The following is a 17319-nucleotide window of genomic DNA, read 5'->3' as shown; positions in this document are numbered from 1 at the left end:
ATGCCAGACAAGATGGGCCTTTGGTCTGATCCAGCAGGGATCTTCTTCTGTTTTTATAGTTTGTTCTGGCCAAAGTTATTTTCGCATTTATTTCCAAGTATTTATTGGGGAAGGCGGGGTGAGGGGAGCATCCTGCACAAATCGTCTGAGGGCTCGTGGAAGTCCTCTCTCACTGTTCTTCATCAACAACTGGTATTCAGAGACATGCTTCCTGTCAGGATCAGGCCTGGTCTCCCTGTTGTGGATTCGGAATTGGACTTGGAACCTGAAGATGACCAGCCAAGACAGGAAGCAGGGGAGGAAGTTCTCTAAGAGTCTCCAAGAGACAAGGAGGAATCTTCGCAGGAGCTTATCGAACAGGAGGCTCAGGCTCAGAGATCATTCTCCCCACCCCTGGGAACTCAGCCTTTGTCAGAGGGGGAGGGAGCATAGCAATGGACAGATCCCAGAATCCGCCTCAGGGTCAAGTGGGCAGAGTTGAGAGGAGGTGGCAGGCAGGGCCAGTGCCAGACTATTTTGCGCCTTAGGCAAGGCGAGCTCTGGGTGCGGGCAGGGAGGGGGGCTACCTCACGGTGGTGTGTGTGAGGGTCCTTTGGGGCACAGCACCAAGGCCGGGCATGCTACTTCTGCCCCCACCCGTGCGGCTGTTCCTGTGCCTCTGCACACCCTGTGAGGAGGGGCTGCGAACGAGCGCTGGCTGGCTGGTTGGCTAGTTGGGGGGAGGGGATGGTCTCTGCCCCGCAGTCTCTGCTCGGTCTCCAGTGGCTGCAACCCCTAACAGGGAAGGTGGCGTGCCGGGGCTGCTGCGGCTCTGCGGGGGCTGCCTGTCTCTGCGTTCTCCTCGCCCACGTCCCTGGCTCACAGAGCCTTCAGCTGTCCCCAGCCCGCTCCTCTTCCATCTCTTCTGCATTGTCTCCGAGGGTTTTGCAACAAGCAACACACGCCCCTGCACAAAGCGGAAACAAGCGGCGTCTCTCCTGGGCCTCTGATGGCAGCTGCAGGAGAAGGCTGGGGGCGCATGCAAGCCAAGCCCCGACCCACCCCTAAAACCTCTGACCCCAGGAGTGGGGAGAGGGGGAAGTCTGTGCCCCTCTGATGTCTGCGCCCTAGGCAGATGCCTAGTTGGCCTTAATGGTAGCACCGGCCCTGGTGGCAGGCAGTCCGTCAGACTAGCCACACACCAGAGGTTATAACTTGAAGACCCTCCCTGAAGGAGGGGTCTGGTAAAAACCTGTCAGGCACGGCTGCCTTACTTTGCTAGACTAATTAACCTTAGAGGATAGCTCCTAGCAGTCACACTCCCTTCGGGTGTGAAGAGGTGTCTATTTACTGAATAAAGCTTTGTGGATTGCATGGCAGACTTCTTTATTGTCTCGTATGGAATCACGACAGGGAGCATCATGCACAAATTCCTTGAGGACTAATAAGGGCTGATTTAGCAGTTCAGTTCTTGCTTGATGTCAGAAGTTATAGATTGGTTGTCCTGTGAGAATTCTCTGTTGGGACATAAGATTGATACGCCATTTGAAGCCATTTCAACGCTCCAGGAAATTATGGGGCTCCCTACCCCGTTGTGAGTTCTTACATGTCTATTGAGATCCGCTTTCCTATAAAAGCTCTTTCCGCACTCCGCGCATTGGTACGGCCTCTCCCCTGTGTGGACTCTCTGATGTGAAGTAAGGGTTGCACGTTGCCGGAAGTTCTTTCCACACTCCATGCATTTGTACGGTTTCTCTCCCGTGTGGATTCTTTGGTGTCTGAGAAGGTTCTGTTTGTCGCAAAAGCTTTTCCCACACTCTGAGCAGTTATAGGGCTTCTCTCCTGTGTGGATCCTTTGATGAGAGGTAAGGTTGACCTTGTGACTGAAGTTCTTTCCACACTCCAGGCATTTATATGGCTTCTCCCCAGTGTGAGTTCTTTGGTGGCTAATAAGATGTGATCTATCGTAAAAGCTCTTGCTACACTCTGAACAGTTATAGGGTTTCTCTCCTTTGTGCATTCTTTGATGGGCGGTAAGGATGAAGCTCCGGTGAAAACTTTTCCCACATACAGAGCATTTATATGGTTTCTCCCCTGTGTGGATTCTTTGATGTAACCTAAGGTGTGTACTCTGGCTGAAGTTCTTTCCGCATTCCAGGCATTTATATGGCTTCTCCTCTGTTTGAATTCTCCAATGGACATTAAGATCTGACTTGTGACTGAAACTTTTCCCAAAGGCTGAGCACGCATTCTTTCTCGTTCCTTTCTGTTTCTCTTGCTGAATTGGAATATCATGGAAATTACCAGCCTGGGAAGTGATGGATTTAGTTTTCCACCTCTCTGTTTGGTTTCCCTCCTGAACTTTAGGTCCATTCTGATTCACAAAGTTCTCTTCCATCTCCTGAAGTTTGATTTTCTCATGCAGCCCTTCATCAGCCTTAGTATCCCACCCATCATCTGTTAGAATAGAGACAGAAAAATCTGGTATGAACACTCCAGGAAATTATGGGGCTCCCTACCCCATTTTAGTTCTGACTCCCAAATTATTACCCCCAAGGGAATATGGCCTTCAACAGAAAGGAAGTTCCCCATTACCATTCCTCATTATCTCTACAGCAAAGCAAAGTTTGGGATTGCTTTCACTGGAACATGGATTTTATTGGACAATTTGATGATTCGGCTTTAGCTGCAATTGTATTGTTTTTCCAATATGTTACCTGTTTTAGCATTCTTCCTGGCTCTTATTAGTTATTAACCTTTTTATGTATGTATTCATATGTTACATTTCTATACCAAAGGAAGTGAGGCAGGTGGCTACTAGGAGCAGGGCCTTCTCCGCTTTGGCATCCCAGTTGTGGAATGAGCTTCCCAGAGAGGTCTGCCTGGCGCCTACACTGTACTCCTTTCGTCGCCAGCTGAAGACCTTTTTATTCTCTCAGTATTTTAACACTTAATTTAAACTTAAATTTAAATTTTACTGTTCTAACTCTGTATTTTAATCTTATATCAATTTTGCTGCGTGGTTTTATCCTGGTTGTGCTTTTTATACCGTATTTTGTATTTGTGCTTTTAACCTGTTGGTTGTTTTATTATGGTTTTAATTTTTGTGAACCGCCCAGAGAGCTTCGGCTATTGGGCAGCATAAAAATGTAATAAATAAATAAATAAATAAATAAATAATACCGCCCAATAGCCAGAGCTCTCTGGCTGGAACAAATAAATCCCAAAATTCATTAAGATTACAGTATAAAAAATAAATATGGTACAAATATACAATGCTATAAATATAAAAATATTACTACTGTGTTCCGTGGTTTTAAAATTTATTGTTTACATCAGCCTGCCTCAACTTGGTTTCTGCTGCCGCCCCCAACCAATGTGTCAGACTGCAACTCCCATCATTCTCGATGGGAGTTGAATAATGGGAGTTGGAGTTTGACACATCTAGAATAGGGTGACCATATTTGGGAAACCAAAAAAGAGGACACCTAGTGTGTGTGGGGGGGGGGGGGGGAAGCAGCTTTCTGAGTCCTGCAGAAAGTACGTTATTCCTCCGCCACCTTAAAGAACCCGATTGGAGTGGAGGAGGGGAAAGGATTTCATTCTGCACCACCACCATCCACTCCAATTGGGGCCTTTTCTATAATGTCCACGAATGACCCACTTTCCCCTTTAAGACCTCAATTGGAGCTCGGGGTGGGGGAATGATGTGCCTCAAGAAAGCATGTCATTCCCTCCTGCCATGCTAATGGCAGCCTTAAAGAGGAAGGTGTATCATTCCAGGACATTATTGAAAATTACAGAAAATCCCCCCTGACCACCATGGAAAGAACAAAAACCAGGACAAATCCGGGGAAATCCTGACAGTTGGTCACCCTAATCTAGAAGTCCCCAGGTTGAGGAAGACTGATTGATATGTTGTAAATGTATATGCCGCAAAACGCTTTGGGAGTGTTTTATCCTAAAAGGTGGCCGACAAATATTTTAAATAAATAAATAAATAAATACCCAAAGAGTCCCCAAAGTCCTCCTCTGTGATTTCCCTGCACAGGGCTTTTTGGTCCAGATCCGGCAGAGCCCACTCCTCCTCAGCGAAATCCACAGCCACCTCATCAAAGGACGCCGGACCCTGAAAGAGGAAGGAAAGAAATCCTTATTAAGAGGTCAGTCTAGAGAGAGGGTGGAATTGTCCCAAATCCCAAAAGAGACGTTTGGAAGGGGGGAAATGGGCATTTTTAAAAAATGTTTACGGCAGGCTTCAGACCTTGATTTGATCAAAGAAGCTGAGCTCACAGCTTGCGTTTCGTGGCATGTTCGGGGCCAAAGTTTATTAAGTGTTTGCCGGTTTGAACTGCTTCTCTGGATTTGGCGATTTTTGTTCGTCTTTTAGATGCTGTAGGGATGACTGCGACGTTACACCTGCGACGTTACACCTGCGACGTTACACCAGGCCCACCGCATAAACCCTTCTCAGGCCAAGCGCCACCACTTGAAAACCTGAGGGAAGGGTTAAATAGAAGTATAGCTTCCAAATCGCGTGAGGTACTGGTTCCTCTCTATTCAGCCCTGGTTAGGCCTCAGAGAATCATAGAATCATAGAACAGCAGAGTTGGAAGGGGCCTACAAGGCCATCGAGTCCAACCCCCCACTCAGTGCAGGAATCCACCCTAAAGCATCCCTGACAGATGGTTGTCCAGCTGCCTCTTGAAGGTCTCTAGTGTGGGAGAGCCCACAACCTCCCTAGGTAACTGATTCCATTGTCGTACTGCTCTGACAGTCATACTCATCTTAGAGTATCGTGTCCAGTTCTGGGCTCCACACTTCAAAAAGGACACAGACAAGCTGGAGCGTGTTCAGAGGAGGGCAACCAGGATGATCAGGGGTCTGGAAACAAAGCCCTATGAAGAGAGACTGAAAGAACTGGGCATGTTTAGCCTGGAGAAGATTGAGTGGAGACATGAGAGCACTCTTCAAATACTTGAAAGGTTGTCACACAGAGGAGGGCCAGGATCTCTTCTCGATCATCCCAGAGTGCAGGACACAGAATAACGGGCTCAAGTGACAAGAAGCCAGATTCTGGCTGGACATCAGGAAAAATTTCCTGACTGTTAGAGCGGCATGACAATGGAACCAATGACCTAGGGAGGTTGTGGGCTCTCCCACACTGGAGGCCTTCAAGAGGCAGCTGGACAACCATCTGTCAGGGATGCTATAGGGTGGATTCCTGCATTGAGCAGGGGGTTGGACTCGATGGCCTTGTAGGCGCAATTCTACTATTCTATGATTCTATGAAATAAAACCTTTCCCTTAGCTATGAGGGAAACAAGTTACATATAGCATCTGTTTTTAAAAATACTGTTTGTATATTCTGGTGAGGGTGTTTGATAACTGTGAGGCAGGTAAATAATGCCAAGCTGACACGTGGTAATTGGTAGCTAACAAAATAATAATTTACATCCCGCCTTTTTTCCTCCAAGGAACCCAAGGCGACGTACATAATCCTCCTCCTCTCTATTTTATCCTCACAAAAACCCTGTGAGGTAGGTTGGGCTGAGAGTCTGTAATGGGCCAAAAGTCACCCAGTGGGTTTCCATGGATGAGTGGGGACGAGAACCCGGATATTCCGACTCTCAGTCCAACACTTTAGCCACTACACCATACTGTTTCTCTCTCACACACACACACAAACACACACTCAAACACAAGTAGGGGTATAATGGAGGGGGAACACAGAGGAGCACAACTCCTGAACCTTTTCCAGAGCAGGAGCGGTGGTGACATCTAGGGAAACTGAAGGAGTGGCCCCATCCACCCTGTCCACAGGGTTACGCAGTGCCTCTCCCTTTACCTCAGCTGGTTGGCCAACCGCTGTTTGCGCTCCATCCCAAGGAGGAGACGTTTTGGGGTGTCTCAGCGATGTCATTCCGTTGCCTGTAAAGGAGGCAAAGAGGAGTGAAGCATATATTTTAGAGCAGCCCTTTCAGATTTCTCATGGAACCAATGACCCAGGGAGGTTGCGAGCTCTCCCACACTAGAGTCATTCAAGAGGCAGCTGGACAACCATCTGTCAGGGATGCTTTAGGGTGGATTCCTGCACTGAGCAGGGGTTGGACTCGATGGCCTTGTAGGCCCCTTCCAACTCTGCTATTCTATGATTCTTCCTCCAGGGTACCCTTAAAACTATTTTGGGCTGCATTAATAGAAGTATAGCTTCCAAATCGCGTGAGATACTGATTCCTCTCTATTTGGCTCTGGTTAGGCTTCATCTTGAGTATTGCGTTCCGTCCTGGGCACCACACTTCAGGAAGGGCGCAGACAAGCTGGAGCATGTTTAAAAGAGGGCAACCAGGATGATCAGGGGTCTGGAAACAAAGCCCTATGAAGAGAGACTGAAAGAACTGGGCATGTTTAGCCTGGAGAAGAGAAGATTGAGGGGAGACATGAGAGCACTCTTCAAATACTTAAAAGGTTGTCACATAGAGGAAGGCCAGGATCTCTTCTCAATCAGCCTAGAGTGCAGGACACGGAATAACAGGCTCAAGTTACAGGAAGCCAGATTCCAGCTGGACATCAGGAAAAACTTCCTGACTGTTAGAGCGGCACGACAATGGAACCAATGACCTAGGGAGGTTGTGGGCTCTCCCTGGGACATTCAAGAGGCAGCTGGACAACCATTCATCAGGGATGCTTTAAGGTGGATTCCTGCACTGAGCAGGGGGTTGGACTCAATGGCCTTATAGGCCCAATTCTACTATTCTATGATTCTATGTTCCACTGGTGCGTGGGGCCAAAAAACCAGCAGATCTTATATAAGTCAACAGTAGTGTAAGGCTTATTATTACAGATCTACCAGAGCGATCTTGCTCATTTTTGGTTTAAACTGAAGCTTGAGCAGCGTAGCCGTGCAGAAAATTTTAAAAGTTCAAAAAAAAGTGCAAGGCTCTAGCTTTAATCGCAATTAATTTCCTCCAGGCCAAACAGTCAGGGCCGCCCCTCTGCGAGTGGGATGACAGACAGCCCTGTTGGGCCAATCGGTGTGGCACAAAGGCGGGCCCCGGGCACAGCCGCACGGTTAGGCTGTCAACGCCAAAGGGGAGGGGGAAGGGGACAGAGGAGGCCCATTGTGGTGCGCGAGGGGGGGGGCCGTACCACATGCGAATTCTGGAGGGGGATATTCACTATGCATGAGCCACATTTGCATCATTCATGAGCCCCTCTGTGGTGAGGGGACTGAGGGGCAAAAAAGCGGGAAAAGAGCCGGACTACGAGTGCCCATCTCAACATGGGCTTTGCACTAGTTTTAGCATAAAGAGAAGTAACTGCCAGTAACGACGACGCTTTAGCGGGGGAACGTCAATCTGAGAACGGGGAAGACAAAAGATGGGAAACCAACCAATGATTGATGGTCAGGGGGAAATGGGTGGGGCAGGGGGCGTGGCCAATTGGCGAACCCAAGAGAGCCGAATTAGGCTGGCCAGGTTTTGCCCACAGGTTGGGGGTTCAACACCATAGGTGTGCGCAAGGGGTGTGCCCGGTGTGCCCAGCCACACCCTAATGTCTCAAGGAATATTGTCTCCCTGCTGGGAGCCACATTTCAAAAAGGCCAGGAGGAGGAGAGCCCAAAGGCTAATATCGCCTTGTACCGTATTCCTTCGATTGTTAAGACACCATCGATTGTAAGACGCACACTCATTTCAGTGCCACCAACAGAAAAACAAGCTTTGATTCTGAGAATAAGAATCTCCCCCGCGATTCTAAGACGCACGCCGTTTTTAGAGATGTTTATATGGGGGGGGGGAAGTGTCTTAGAATCGAAGAAATAGCGTAAATCCCTCCTCCAGCCAGTGTCACCACAAAGCCCCACCAATGCTAAGGCTTGAGGAAGGCCTCTTCATCCCACCCCCTCACCTGCAACAGCCCTACTCTGAACGCAGAGTAGGGCATCAATGGAACAGTGTTTAATAAATAATAGGGTGGCCATATCGAAAGGAGGACAGGGCTCTCCTGTATCTTTAACAGTTGTATTGATAAGGGAATTTCAGCAGGTGTCATTGGTATACATGCAGCACCTGGTGAAATTCCCTCTTCATCACAACAGTTAAAGCTGCAGGAGCTATACTACAGTGACCAGATTTAAAAGAGGGCAGGGCACCTGCAGCTTTAACTGGTGTGATGAAGAGGAAATTTCACCAGGTTCTCCATATATACAAATGACACCTGCAGAAATTCCCTTTTCAACACAACTGTTAAAGCTACAGGAGCCCTGTCCTCCTTTTCATAGGGCCACCCTGCCTAGAAAAGGGAATGTCAGCAGGTGTCATTTGTATATATGGGGAACCTGGTGAAATTTCCTCTTCATCAAAACAGTTAAAGCTGCAGGTGCCCTGCCCTCTTTTAAATCTGGCCACTCTAGTATTGCTCCTGCAGCTTTAACGGTTGTGATGAAGAGGGAATTTCACCAGGGGGGAATCCGCACGTCGTTCTGAGATCGCTTCTAAGCGACCCCAGTGCGGCGTGAAAGCGAGCGTGTAAGTTGCCTTTTGAAGAGCCGACGAAGAGACGTCCTTCCCGCCGCCACCCAACTCCCTCCTCACTGGCTGGGATGGAGAGCTCGGGGGAAGAAGGCGGGGTGGAGAACTTCTTCTGCTCGCAACCCCGCCTTCTTCAGCAGAGCTCTCCTCGCCGGTCGGTGAGGAGGTCTGCGGGTGGCGGGGGCGGGAAGGATGTCTCTTCGTCGGCTCTTCAAAAGGCAAGTTACACGCTCGCTTTCACGCCGCACTGGGGTCGCTTAGAAGCGATCTCAGAACGACATGCGGATTCCCCCCAGGTTCCCCATATATACAAATGACACCAGCTGAAATTCCCTTTTCAATACAACTGTTAAAGAGACAGGAGCCCGGTCCGAAGCCTTTTCATATGGTCACCCTATAAATAAATGAATAAAAATAATGAGTATTCAATAAACGGTTGCCTTTAAAAAATAAAATAATTAATACAATTTCCCGAGTGTACACTCTAATGAAATGTGCTATGTACGCCTATGTTCAACACCCCTGTTTTAAAGCAGCGTTCGTGAAATCTGGGAGTCGCTAGACACAAGCGCCTCTTGAAACATACCAAGGGCCAAAGTATTATTACGAAAACCGCTCCAGAAATTTCAAGCACCCACAAAGGGAGAAGTAATCAGGAATTCCTCCTGGGAACTTCATGGCCCTCGGAAACTCCAGCAGAAGGGAATCCATTCTTACCCAGTGCCGTGTGCTGAGTTGCGGCCTCCTCCTTCACTTCCCCCACAAGGAGCGCTTTCTGGCAAGCGATCGACGGATCGTTCTCTGACTTGGGGGAATGAGCGAGACCCTCCAGGTAGGACTCGTGCACCTGAAACAGCGGCCAGGATCCGAGACAGGAAACAGGAAGAGAGGTTAGAGGAACTGCACGAGGATTTCCACCACCCCCTCCCCTCGTACCCAACTCTGCAAATTGCTGCAATAATCATTGAATCATAGAATAGCAGAGTTGGAAGGGGCCTACAAGGCCATCGAGTCCAACCCCCTGCTCAATGCAGAAATCAGTGGGGCGAAGCTATGGAACCATTTTCTAAAACAAAGTAGTGAAATCTCATCATACGAGGATATAAGAACTGGGTTGGATCAGACCACGCTCCATCTAGACATAAGAATATAGGAATAGCCCTGCTGGATCAGACCAAGGGTCCGTCTAGTCCAGCACTCTGTTCACACAGTGGCCCACCAGCTGTTGACCAGGGACCCACAACCAGGACATGGGTGCAACGGCACCCTCCCACCCTTGTTCCTCAGCAACTGGGGTACACAGGGATACTGCCTCTAATACTAGAGCCATCTGAACTAGTAGCCATTGGTGGCTTCTCCTCCATGAATTCGTCCAATCCTTTCTTAAAACCATCCAAATTGGTGGCCATCACTACGTCTTGTGGTAGCAAATTCCACATCCGCTGTGTGAAGAAACCCATTGATAGCCTTCTCCTCCATATATTTTTAACCCGCTTTTAAAGCCATCCGCATTAGCAGCTGTCACTACATCTTGTGGTGGCGAATTCCGCAGTTTAATTCCGCACTTGTGTGACGAACTCCTTCCTTTATCCAACCAGAACCTCCCACCAATCAGCTTCATGGGAGGACCCCTTTGGGCCTCTAGGATAATTGGAGAAATGGACACTTTTTCTACACCATGCGTCATTTTGGACACCTCTACCATTTCTCCTCTTATTCGCTTTTGTTCCAAGCTAAAAAGTATCAAACGTAACCTTTTCTTAAGAACATCAGAAGGGCCCTGATGGATCACACCAAGGGTCCATCTAGTCCAGCACTCTGTTCACACAGTGGCCAAACAGCTGTCCACCAGGGACCCACAACCAGGACACGGGTGCAACAGCACCCTCCCACCCATGTTCCCCAGCATCTGATCCTGGAGGCAGCACACAGCCCTCAAGGCTAGTCGCCCTTGATAGCCTTTTCCTCCAGGAATGGTTAGGCCTCATCTAGAGTATTGCATCCAGTTCTGGGCTCCACAATTCAAGAAGGACGCAGACAAGCTGGAGCGTGTTCAGAGGAGGGCAACCAGGATGATCAAGGGTCTGGAAACAAAGCCCTATGAAGAGAGACTGAAAGAACTGGGCATGTTTAACCTGGAGAAGAGAAGATTGAGGGGAGACATGAGAGCACTCTTCAAATACTTAAAAGGTTGTCACACAGAGGAGGGCCAGGATCTCTTCTCGATCCTCCCAGAGTGCAGGACACAGAATAATGGACTCAAGTTGAAGCCAGATTCCAGCTGGACATCAGGAAAAACTTCCTGACTGTTAGAGCAGTGCGACAATGGAATCAGTTACCTAGGGAGGTTGTGCGCTCTCCCACACTGGAGGCCTTCAAGAGGCAGCTGGACAAGCATCTTTCGGGAATGCTTTAGGGTGGATTCCTGCATTGAGCACGGGGTTGGACTTGATGGCCTTGTAGGCCCTTCCAACTCTGCTATTCTACGGTTCTATGAATTTATCCAACATCCTTTTAAAGCCATTCAAATCGGTGGCCACCACCACATCCTTTATAGGGGAGTTGCACCAGCTCCTTGATCGGTCTGACAATTGCCACAGGGGTAAGGCAGTGCTGCACCTCAAAGACTAACAAATTTATGTTGCCATAAATGTTGCCATCCTATGTTTTTAGGATGTTTTAACAATGTATATTATGTTTTTAATTCAGTTTTATGTGTTTTACATTTACTGTTGTTCCCCACTTTGATCAAAATGGAGAGGCGGGTAAGAAATCAGGATTCGACCATTTTTGTCTGTCTCTTCTGCCAAGACTCTTGTTCACGCACTGGTTATCTCTCGGTTGGACTACTGCAACCTTCTTCTCTCTGGCCTTCCTTCATCTCACATCAGTCCGCTGGTCTCTGTCCACCACTCTGCCGCTAAGATCATCTTCTTGGCCCGCCGCTCTGACCATGTCACTCCACTTCCAAATATTGAGTTTGTTCTGACCCTATACTGTCAGCTTCACCCTACCCGGTGCCTGTTTACACTTCCCTGTGCCTGTTTGCATTCTCTTTCCCTCCTTATTGTTTACTACAACTTTATTAGATTGTAAGCCTATGCAGCAGGGTCTTGCTATTTACTGTGTAATCTGTACAGCACCATGTACATTGATGGTGCTATATAAATAATAATAATAATAATAATAATAATAATAATAATAATAATGATGTTTTCATGGACTCCACGCCACTTCATCTGACGAAGTAGACTGGAATGCACAAAAGCTTCTGTCATGGTCAATCTGTCTTTACGGTACCACGAAAGTAGTAGTAAGTAGTAGTAGTAGGTCTGGAAGCTGCAGCTTGTGCAAAATACGGCGGCCAGATTGATAGCTGGAACAGGGAGGTTTGAGCATATAACACCGATTCTGGCCCGCTTGCATTGGCTGCCTATATATTTCCGAGCCCAATTCAAGGTGCTGGTTTTAACCTATAAAGCCCTACATGGCTTGGGACCACAATACCTGATGGAACGCCTCTCCCGACATGAACCTACCCATACACTGCGCTCAACATCTAAGGTCCTCCTCCGAGTGCCTACTCTGAGGGAAGCTTGGAGGATGGCAACAAGGGACAGGGCCTTCTCGGTGGTGGCCCCCCATTTGTGGAATGATCCCCCCCGATGAGGCTCGCCTGGCGTCAACATTGTTATCTTTTCGGCACCAGGTCAAGACTTTTCTCTTCTCCCAGGCATTTTAACAGCATTTAACAACGTTAAGTTTGTTTTTAATGGACCCCAGAATTGTTGTTTTTAAATGGATACTGTTGTTTTTATACTGTCTTTATGTTTTTTAAAAATTTTTTGTATACTTTTAATGTTTACTATTCTCAATTGTTGTAAACCGCCCAGAGAGCTTCGGCTGCGGGGCGGTATATAAATGTAATAAAATAAATAAATAAATAAATAATAGTTGTTTTATCACTTTGCTTGGCCTTTTCTGCACCTCCTCCAGCTCTTCAGGATCCTTAGGATGGGTCCCAGGAAGAACTGAACTTGCATATGGCGGAGATGTTTTTAAAAATACAATATCCTTTCTATTTCCTGGAAGAAAAGGTTATCAATGGCTACTAGTCCTCATGGCTAGGTACTGCCTCCAGCAAGGTGCTTGCTGGGGAACATGGGTGGGAGGGTATTGTCACACTCATGTGCTACTTGTGGGTTTCCCGTGGGCAGCTGGCTCACCACTGTGGGAACAGAATGCTGGACTGATTCGGCATGGCTCATCTTAGGTTCTTTCATGCCTTCCTTACTCCTTGGAGCTACCAGGAGTTAAACGCTCTCACCTGCTGCTCGTCCGGCTTCTTCTCTTGTTCCTGGCGCAGGAGGAAGCCTTCCGCCAGGGCCACGGCCCGGGAAATGGTCTCTGCTCCACTCTCTCTGACCCAGTTCTCCATCTCCGGGGGCAGGATAGCCAGAAACTGTTCGAGGACCACCAGGTCCAGGATCTGAGTTGTCGTGTGGTGCTCCGGCTTGAGCCACTGGCGGCAAAGGATGTGAAGTTGGCTGCAAACCTCCCGAGGCCGCTTGGCCTCCTGGTAGCGGAACGCCCTGAAGCGTTGGCGCTCGGTGTCTGAGCTGCCCTTCTCCTTGGCCAGGTTCCTCCGGGCGGTTCTTTCCCAGAATGCTCCACTGCTCCCGGCCTCAACACAGCGAGGGCCTCTTGCTGCCCCTTTCCTCACGGCGTCCATTTTCTCTCTGCGTGGAAGTGCTGCTCCAAACGGGTCCAGAAGATGCCCTTGCTCCAAGGCTACCTTCATTGCCGCTGAGCTGAGTTTCTCACGAGGCCAACAAGTTCTTTGCGAAGTCACGTTAAAAATTCTCCTGGTCTCCAGACCAGCAGATCTTTTACGAGCAAAACTGGATGTTCCGGTTCAAAGTCAATTTGAGCTGGTCCCTGAGGGAAAGAAAATAAAACAGCTGGACTTAGGAGTCAGAGGGTGACACAAACCAAAACATTTCACCTCAAACGAACTCCTTCCTTCTCATCAGTATTTCTTTTTTAATTTCCTTGTGAAACTTGCCATGTGCAAGAGACATGAAACACACGTTTTCGCTGAATACGACGCGGCCTAAGGTACACAGATGTGACTAATAGGCCCCAAAGCTAGGGTGACCATATGAAAAGGAGGACAGGGCTCCTGCATCTTTAACAGTTGCACAGAAAAGGGAATTTCAGCAGGTGTCTTTTGTATATATGGGGAACCTGCTGAAATTCCCTCTTCATCACAACAGTTAAAGCTGCAGGAGCTATACAAGAGTGACAATATTTAAAGAGGGCAGGGCATCTGCAGCTTTAACTGTTGTGTTGAAGAGGGAATTTCAGCAGGTTCTCCATATATACAAATGACAGCTGCTGAAATTCCCTTTTCTATGCAACTGTTAAAGATACAGGAGCCCTGTCCTCCTTTTCATATGCGGCAGATCCGCAAGTCGGCCCCAGAGCGCATTTATGCGACTCTAGGGCACCCCAGAAACGATAGTCTGTACTTGCCTGTAAAAAGAAACTAGGAAGAGACGGAGACGCCGACGCCACCCAGCTCTCCCCGGCCGGCTCAGAGAGCTCTTTTTGAAGAAGGCGGGAGTAGAGAGCTTCTTCCGCTGTCCACCCAACCTTCTTCCGCCGAACTCTCCGTCCCGGTCGAGGAGCCGGCCGGGGAGAGCCGGGTGTCGGTGTTGGCGTCTCCGTCTCTTCCTAGTTTCTTTTTACAGGCAAGTACAGACTATCTTTTCTGGGGTGCCCTAGAGTCACATAAATGCGCTCTGGGGCCAACATGCGGATCCGCCCCCGGTCACCCTAACGCGGCAAACCACCGATTAGGCATTTTATGGTGGTGCCTACAGCAGTTTTTCAAATTCCCAAACACACCCACATGTCCAAAAAGCTTGCACGCCAACCTCATTAAGTCCAATCTATTCTTTTACTGTATGACCCTGTTCAGACGACACACTAAACCATGGTTAGGCCGCTAACTCTTTTGGAGCAAGTAGTTAGTGTTCGTGTTTAAACCGGGGATATGTAGCCACCGTGGTTAGGAATGGTTCACACGACACGCTAAGTCATGGTTCACATGACATTAGGGTGTCCATATGAAAAGGAGGACAGGGCTCCTGTATTTGTATATATGGGGAACCTGGTGAAATTCCCTCTTCATCACAACAGTTAAAGCTGCAGGAGCTATACTAGAGTGACCAGATTTAAAAGAGGGCAGGGCACCTGCAGCTTTAACTGCTGTGATGAAGAGGAAATTTCACCAGGTTCCCCATATATACAAACGACACCTGCTGAAATTCCCTTTTCTATGCAACTGTTAAAGATACAGGAGCCTGGTCCTCCTTTTCATATGGTCACCCTATACAACATGCCAAGCCATGATTAGCTCAAAATGCTCCACTACTGTGGCTTAGCATATCCAGAGTCATACACAGTATCAGTAAAAAAAATCAACCTCAGAGAGGGGAAACAGGGGGTGGTCTGGTCAGAGAGAAGGCTGGAGAGGCCAGGATACAAGTTATCCTGAGCGTCCTCCAGCTTCCCTCCCTTCCACTTCAAAACCTGTTGCTAGATGGGCAAAAAATGCCCATCTAGTGAAAAAATCCAACGATTTGACGATGGGGTGGTGAAGATCACCTCTGCTGCTCCTCCGCACTGTTAGCTTCAGCCCGGTACGGCACTGTTAGATACACAGAAGCCTCCCATAGGATTGCGCCCTTCCTCACTCAAAATAGGAAGAATGAAGGTTTTTATGTAATAATGTACAACTTGCAAAATAGCTGACCTTCGGCCATGCTGGCTGGGGCTTAAGGAGAGTTGTAGTCCAAAACAACTGGTGTGCCACAGGGTGGGTGTGGTGCCCACATTTTTAGTACATCAAGTTTCTCTGGAGAAAAGGCCACGTATTATTATTAATAATAATAATATTCTACATATTTACAAAGATGAGAGGCTGCAGCTCCGGGGATAGCGGCTCCTGGGACTAAAACATCTTTGTGTTTAGGATCTCAAATAGAGTGGCACTGGGTAAGGGGACCATATGGAAAGGAGGACAGGGCTCCTGTATCTTTGCATTGAAAAGGGAATTTCATCAGGTGTCATTTGTAGGCATGCAGCACCTGATGAAATTCCCTCTTCATCACAACAGTTAAAGCTGTAGGATTATAGTGAGAGTGACCAGATACAAAAGAGGGCAGGGCTCCTGCAGTTTTAAATGTATACAAATGCATACAAATGACACCAGCTGAGATTCCCTTTCCTATGCAACTGTTAGATACAGGAGCCCTGTGCTCCTTTTGATAAGGTCACCATAGCACCTGCGAGCCTTGCAGACTCCCTCCTGGACTACAACTCCCACCTTAAGTGGCCTTTGGCCCTCCTGACTAGGGATGATGTGAGCTGGAGTCCCACATCATTCAGGAAGCCACCAGTTCCCTAGACCTCCTCTAAAAAGAAAACATCCTCCAGATGTTGTTGTTGGGGGGAGGGAGACAATAACTCCTATCCTCCCGGACCACTAGCTGTGCTGTGGCTGATGGGAGTTGGAGTCCAAAATGTTTTGGAGGGAAACAGGTTCGCCACCCTTGCTCTATAAATCTGTACCCACCGTAGTCTTTGCACTACTGGGGATTTCACCGGGGAAGGGGGGTAGTTCTTCATGGTCTACCCCCAGGCTCTGGTCCCTGCCCCAAAGAAACTTCTATCTACCCCATTGGCACCAGGTTTGCAGTGACTGAGACGGGCGTTTCCCAGCTCCCGAGAGATCCATGGGTCCATGTCAGGACCCTGCTGCTTGCAAAGGAGGGTACCCCTCCATGCAGTCCCCCCTTCTTCCTTGCAAAGGGGGCATCCCCAGACCCACATCACACTCACCAGATTCCCCCCTTAGCTTTCCCAAGGAACAGGAGGAGGAGGAGGAGGAGGAAAGGAAGTGGTTTTGCCTACAGAGGCTTCCCTAGGACTGCAGAGCCCGGTGGCTTTAACCCTTAGACAGCTGGTCTCTCTCTCTCTCTCTCTCTCTCTCTCTCTCTCTCTCTCTCTCTCCAAATAAAAGAGTATTTTCTCTCCAAATAAAAGAGTATTGCCTGGTGCACAAGAGCCCTGCTGGGTCAGACCAGGGGTCCATCTAGTCCAGAGCTCTGGTCACACAGTGGCAACCAGCCCCACTCCCCATAAAGCCCTACGCCATATTCTGAATCCACAAAACCAGGACAGGGGTGTTTTTTTGGGGGGTGGGGGTAGGATTTTTTTTAAAGAAAACCCTGAGCAATATGTAAAGGTCTAGGGAAAGAAAGAAAGCTATCTAAGCTTTAGTTATCTAACACTGCAATCCTATGTGTGTCTGCTCAGAAACAAATCCTATTAAGTTAAATAGGACTTATTCCCAGGTAAGTAGGGTGACCATGTGAAAAGGAGGACAAGGCTCCTGTATCTTTAACAGTTGCATAGAAAAGGGAATTTCAGCAGGTGTCATTTGTATGCATGCAGCACCTGGTGAAATTTCCTCTTCATCGCAACAGTTAAAGCTGCAGGAGCTATACCGCAACTATACTGTGACCAAATTTAAAAGAGGGCAAGGCACCTGCAGCTTTAACTGTTGTGTGATGAAGAGGGAATTTCACCAGGTTCTCCATATATACAAATGACACCTGCTGAAATTCCTTTTTCTATGCAACTGTTAAAGATACAGGAGCCCTGTCCTCCTTTCCATATGGTCACCCTATGAAAAGGAGGACAGGGCTCCTGTATCTTTAACTGTAACGTAGAAAAGGGA

The 17319-nt window shown here is 48.2% G+C and overlaps 1 protein-coding gene across 1 annotated transcript; it reads right to left on the bottom strand.

Moving 5' to 3' along the window:
- Positions 1–1407: 1407 nt before the first annotated feature.
- Positions 1408–16500, bottom strand: LOC134396194 (zinc finger protein 436-like). Its single transcript, XM_063122600.1, has 6 exons — positions 16419–16500; positions 12838–13448; positions 9228–9357; positions 5828–5910; positions 3988–4108; positions 1408–2436 (listed from the first exon to the last, which is right to left on the bottom strand). The coding sequence occupies exons 2-6, from the start codon at positions 13309–13311 to the stop codon at positions 1436–1438; spliced, it is 1809 nt and encodes a 602-aa protein (XP_062978670.1). The 5' UTR covers positions 13312–13448; positions 16419–16500; the 3' UTR covers positions 1408–1435.
- Positions 16501–17319: the final 819 nt, after the last annotated feature.

The sequence above is a fragment of the Elgaria multicarinata genome, chromosome 3 (assembly GCF_023053635.1).
Source record: "Elgaria multicarinata webbii isolate HBS135686 ecotype San Diego chromosome 3, rElgMul1.1.pri, whole genome shotgun sequence".
NCBI classification, from domain to species: Eukaryota; Metazoa; Chordata; class Lepidosauria; order Squamata; family Anguidae; genus Elgaria; species Elgaria multicarinata.
This window is presented reverse-complemented; position numbering and strand designations above follow the sequence as displayed.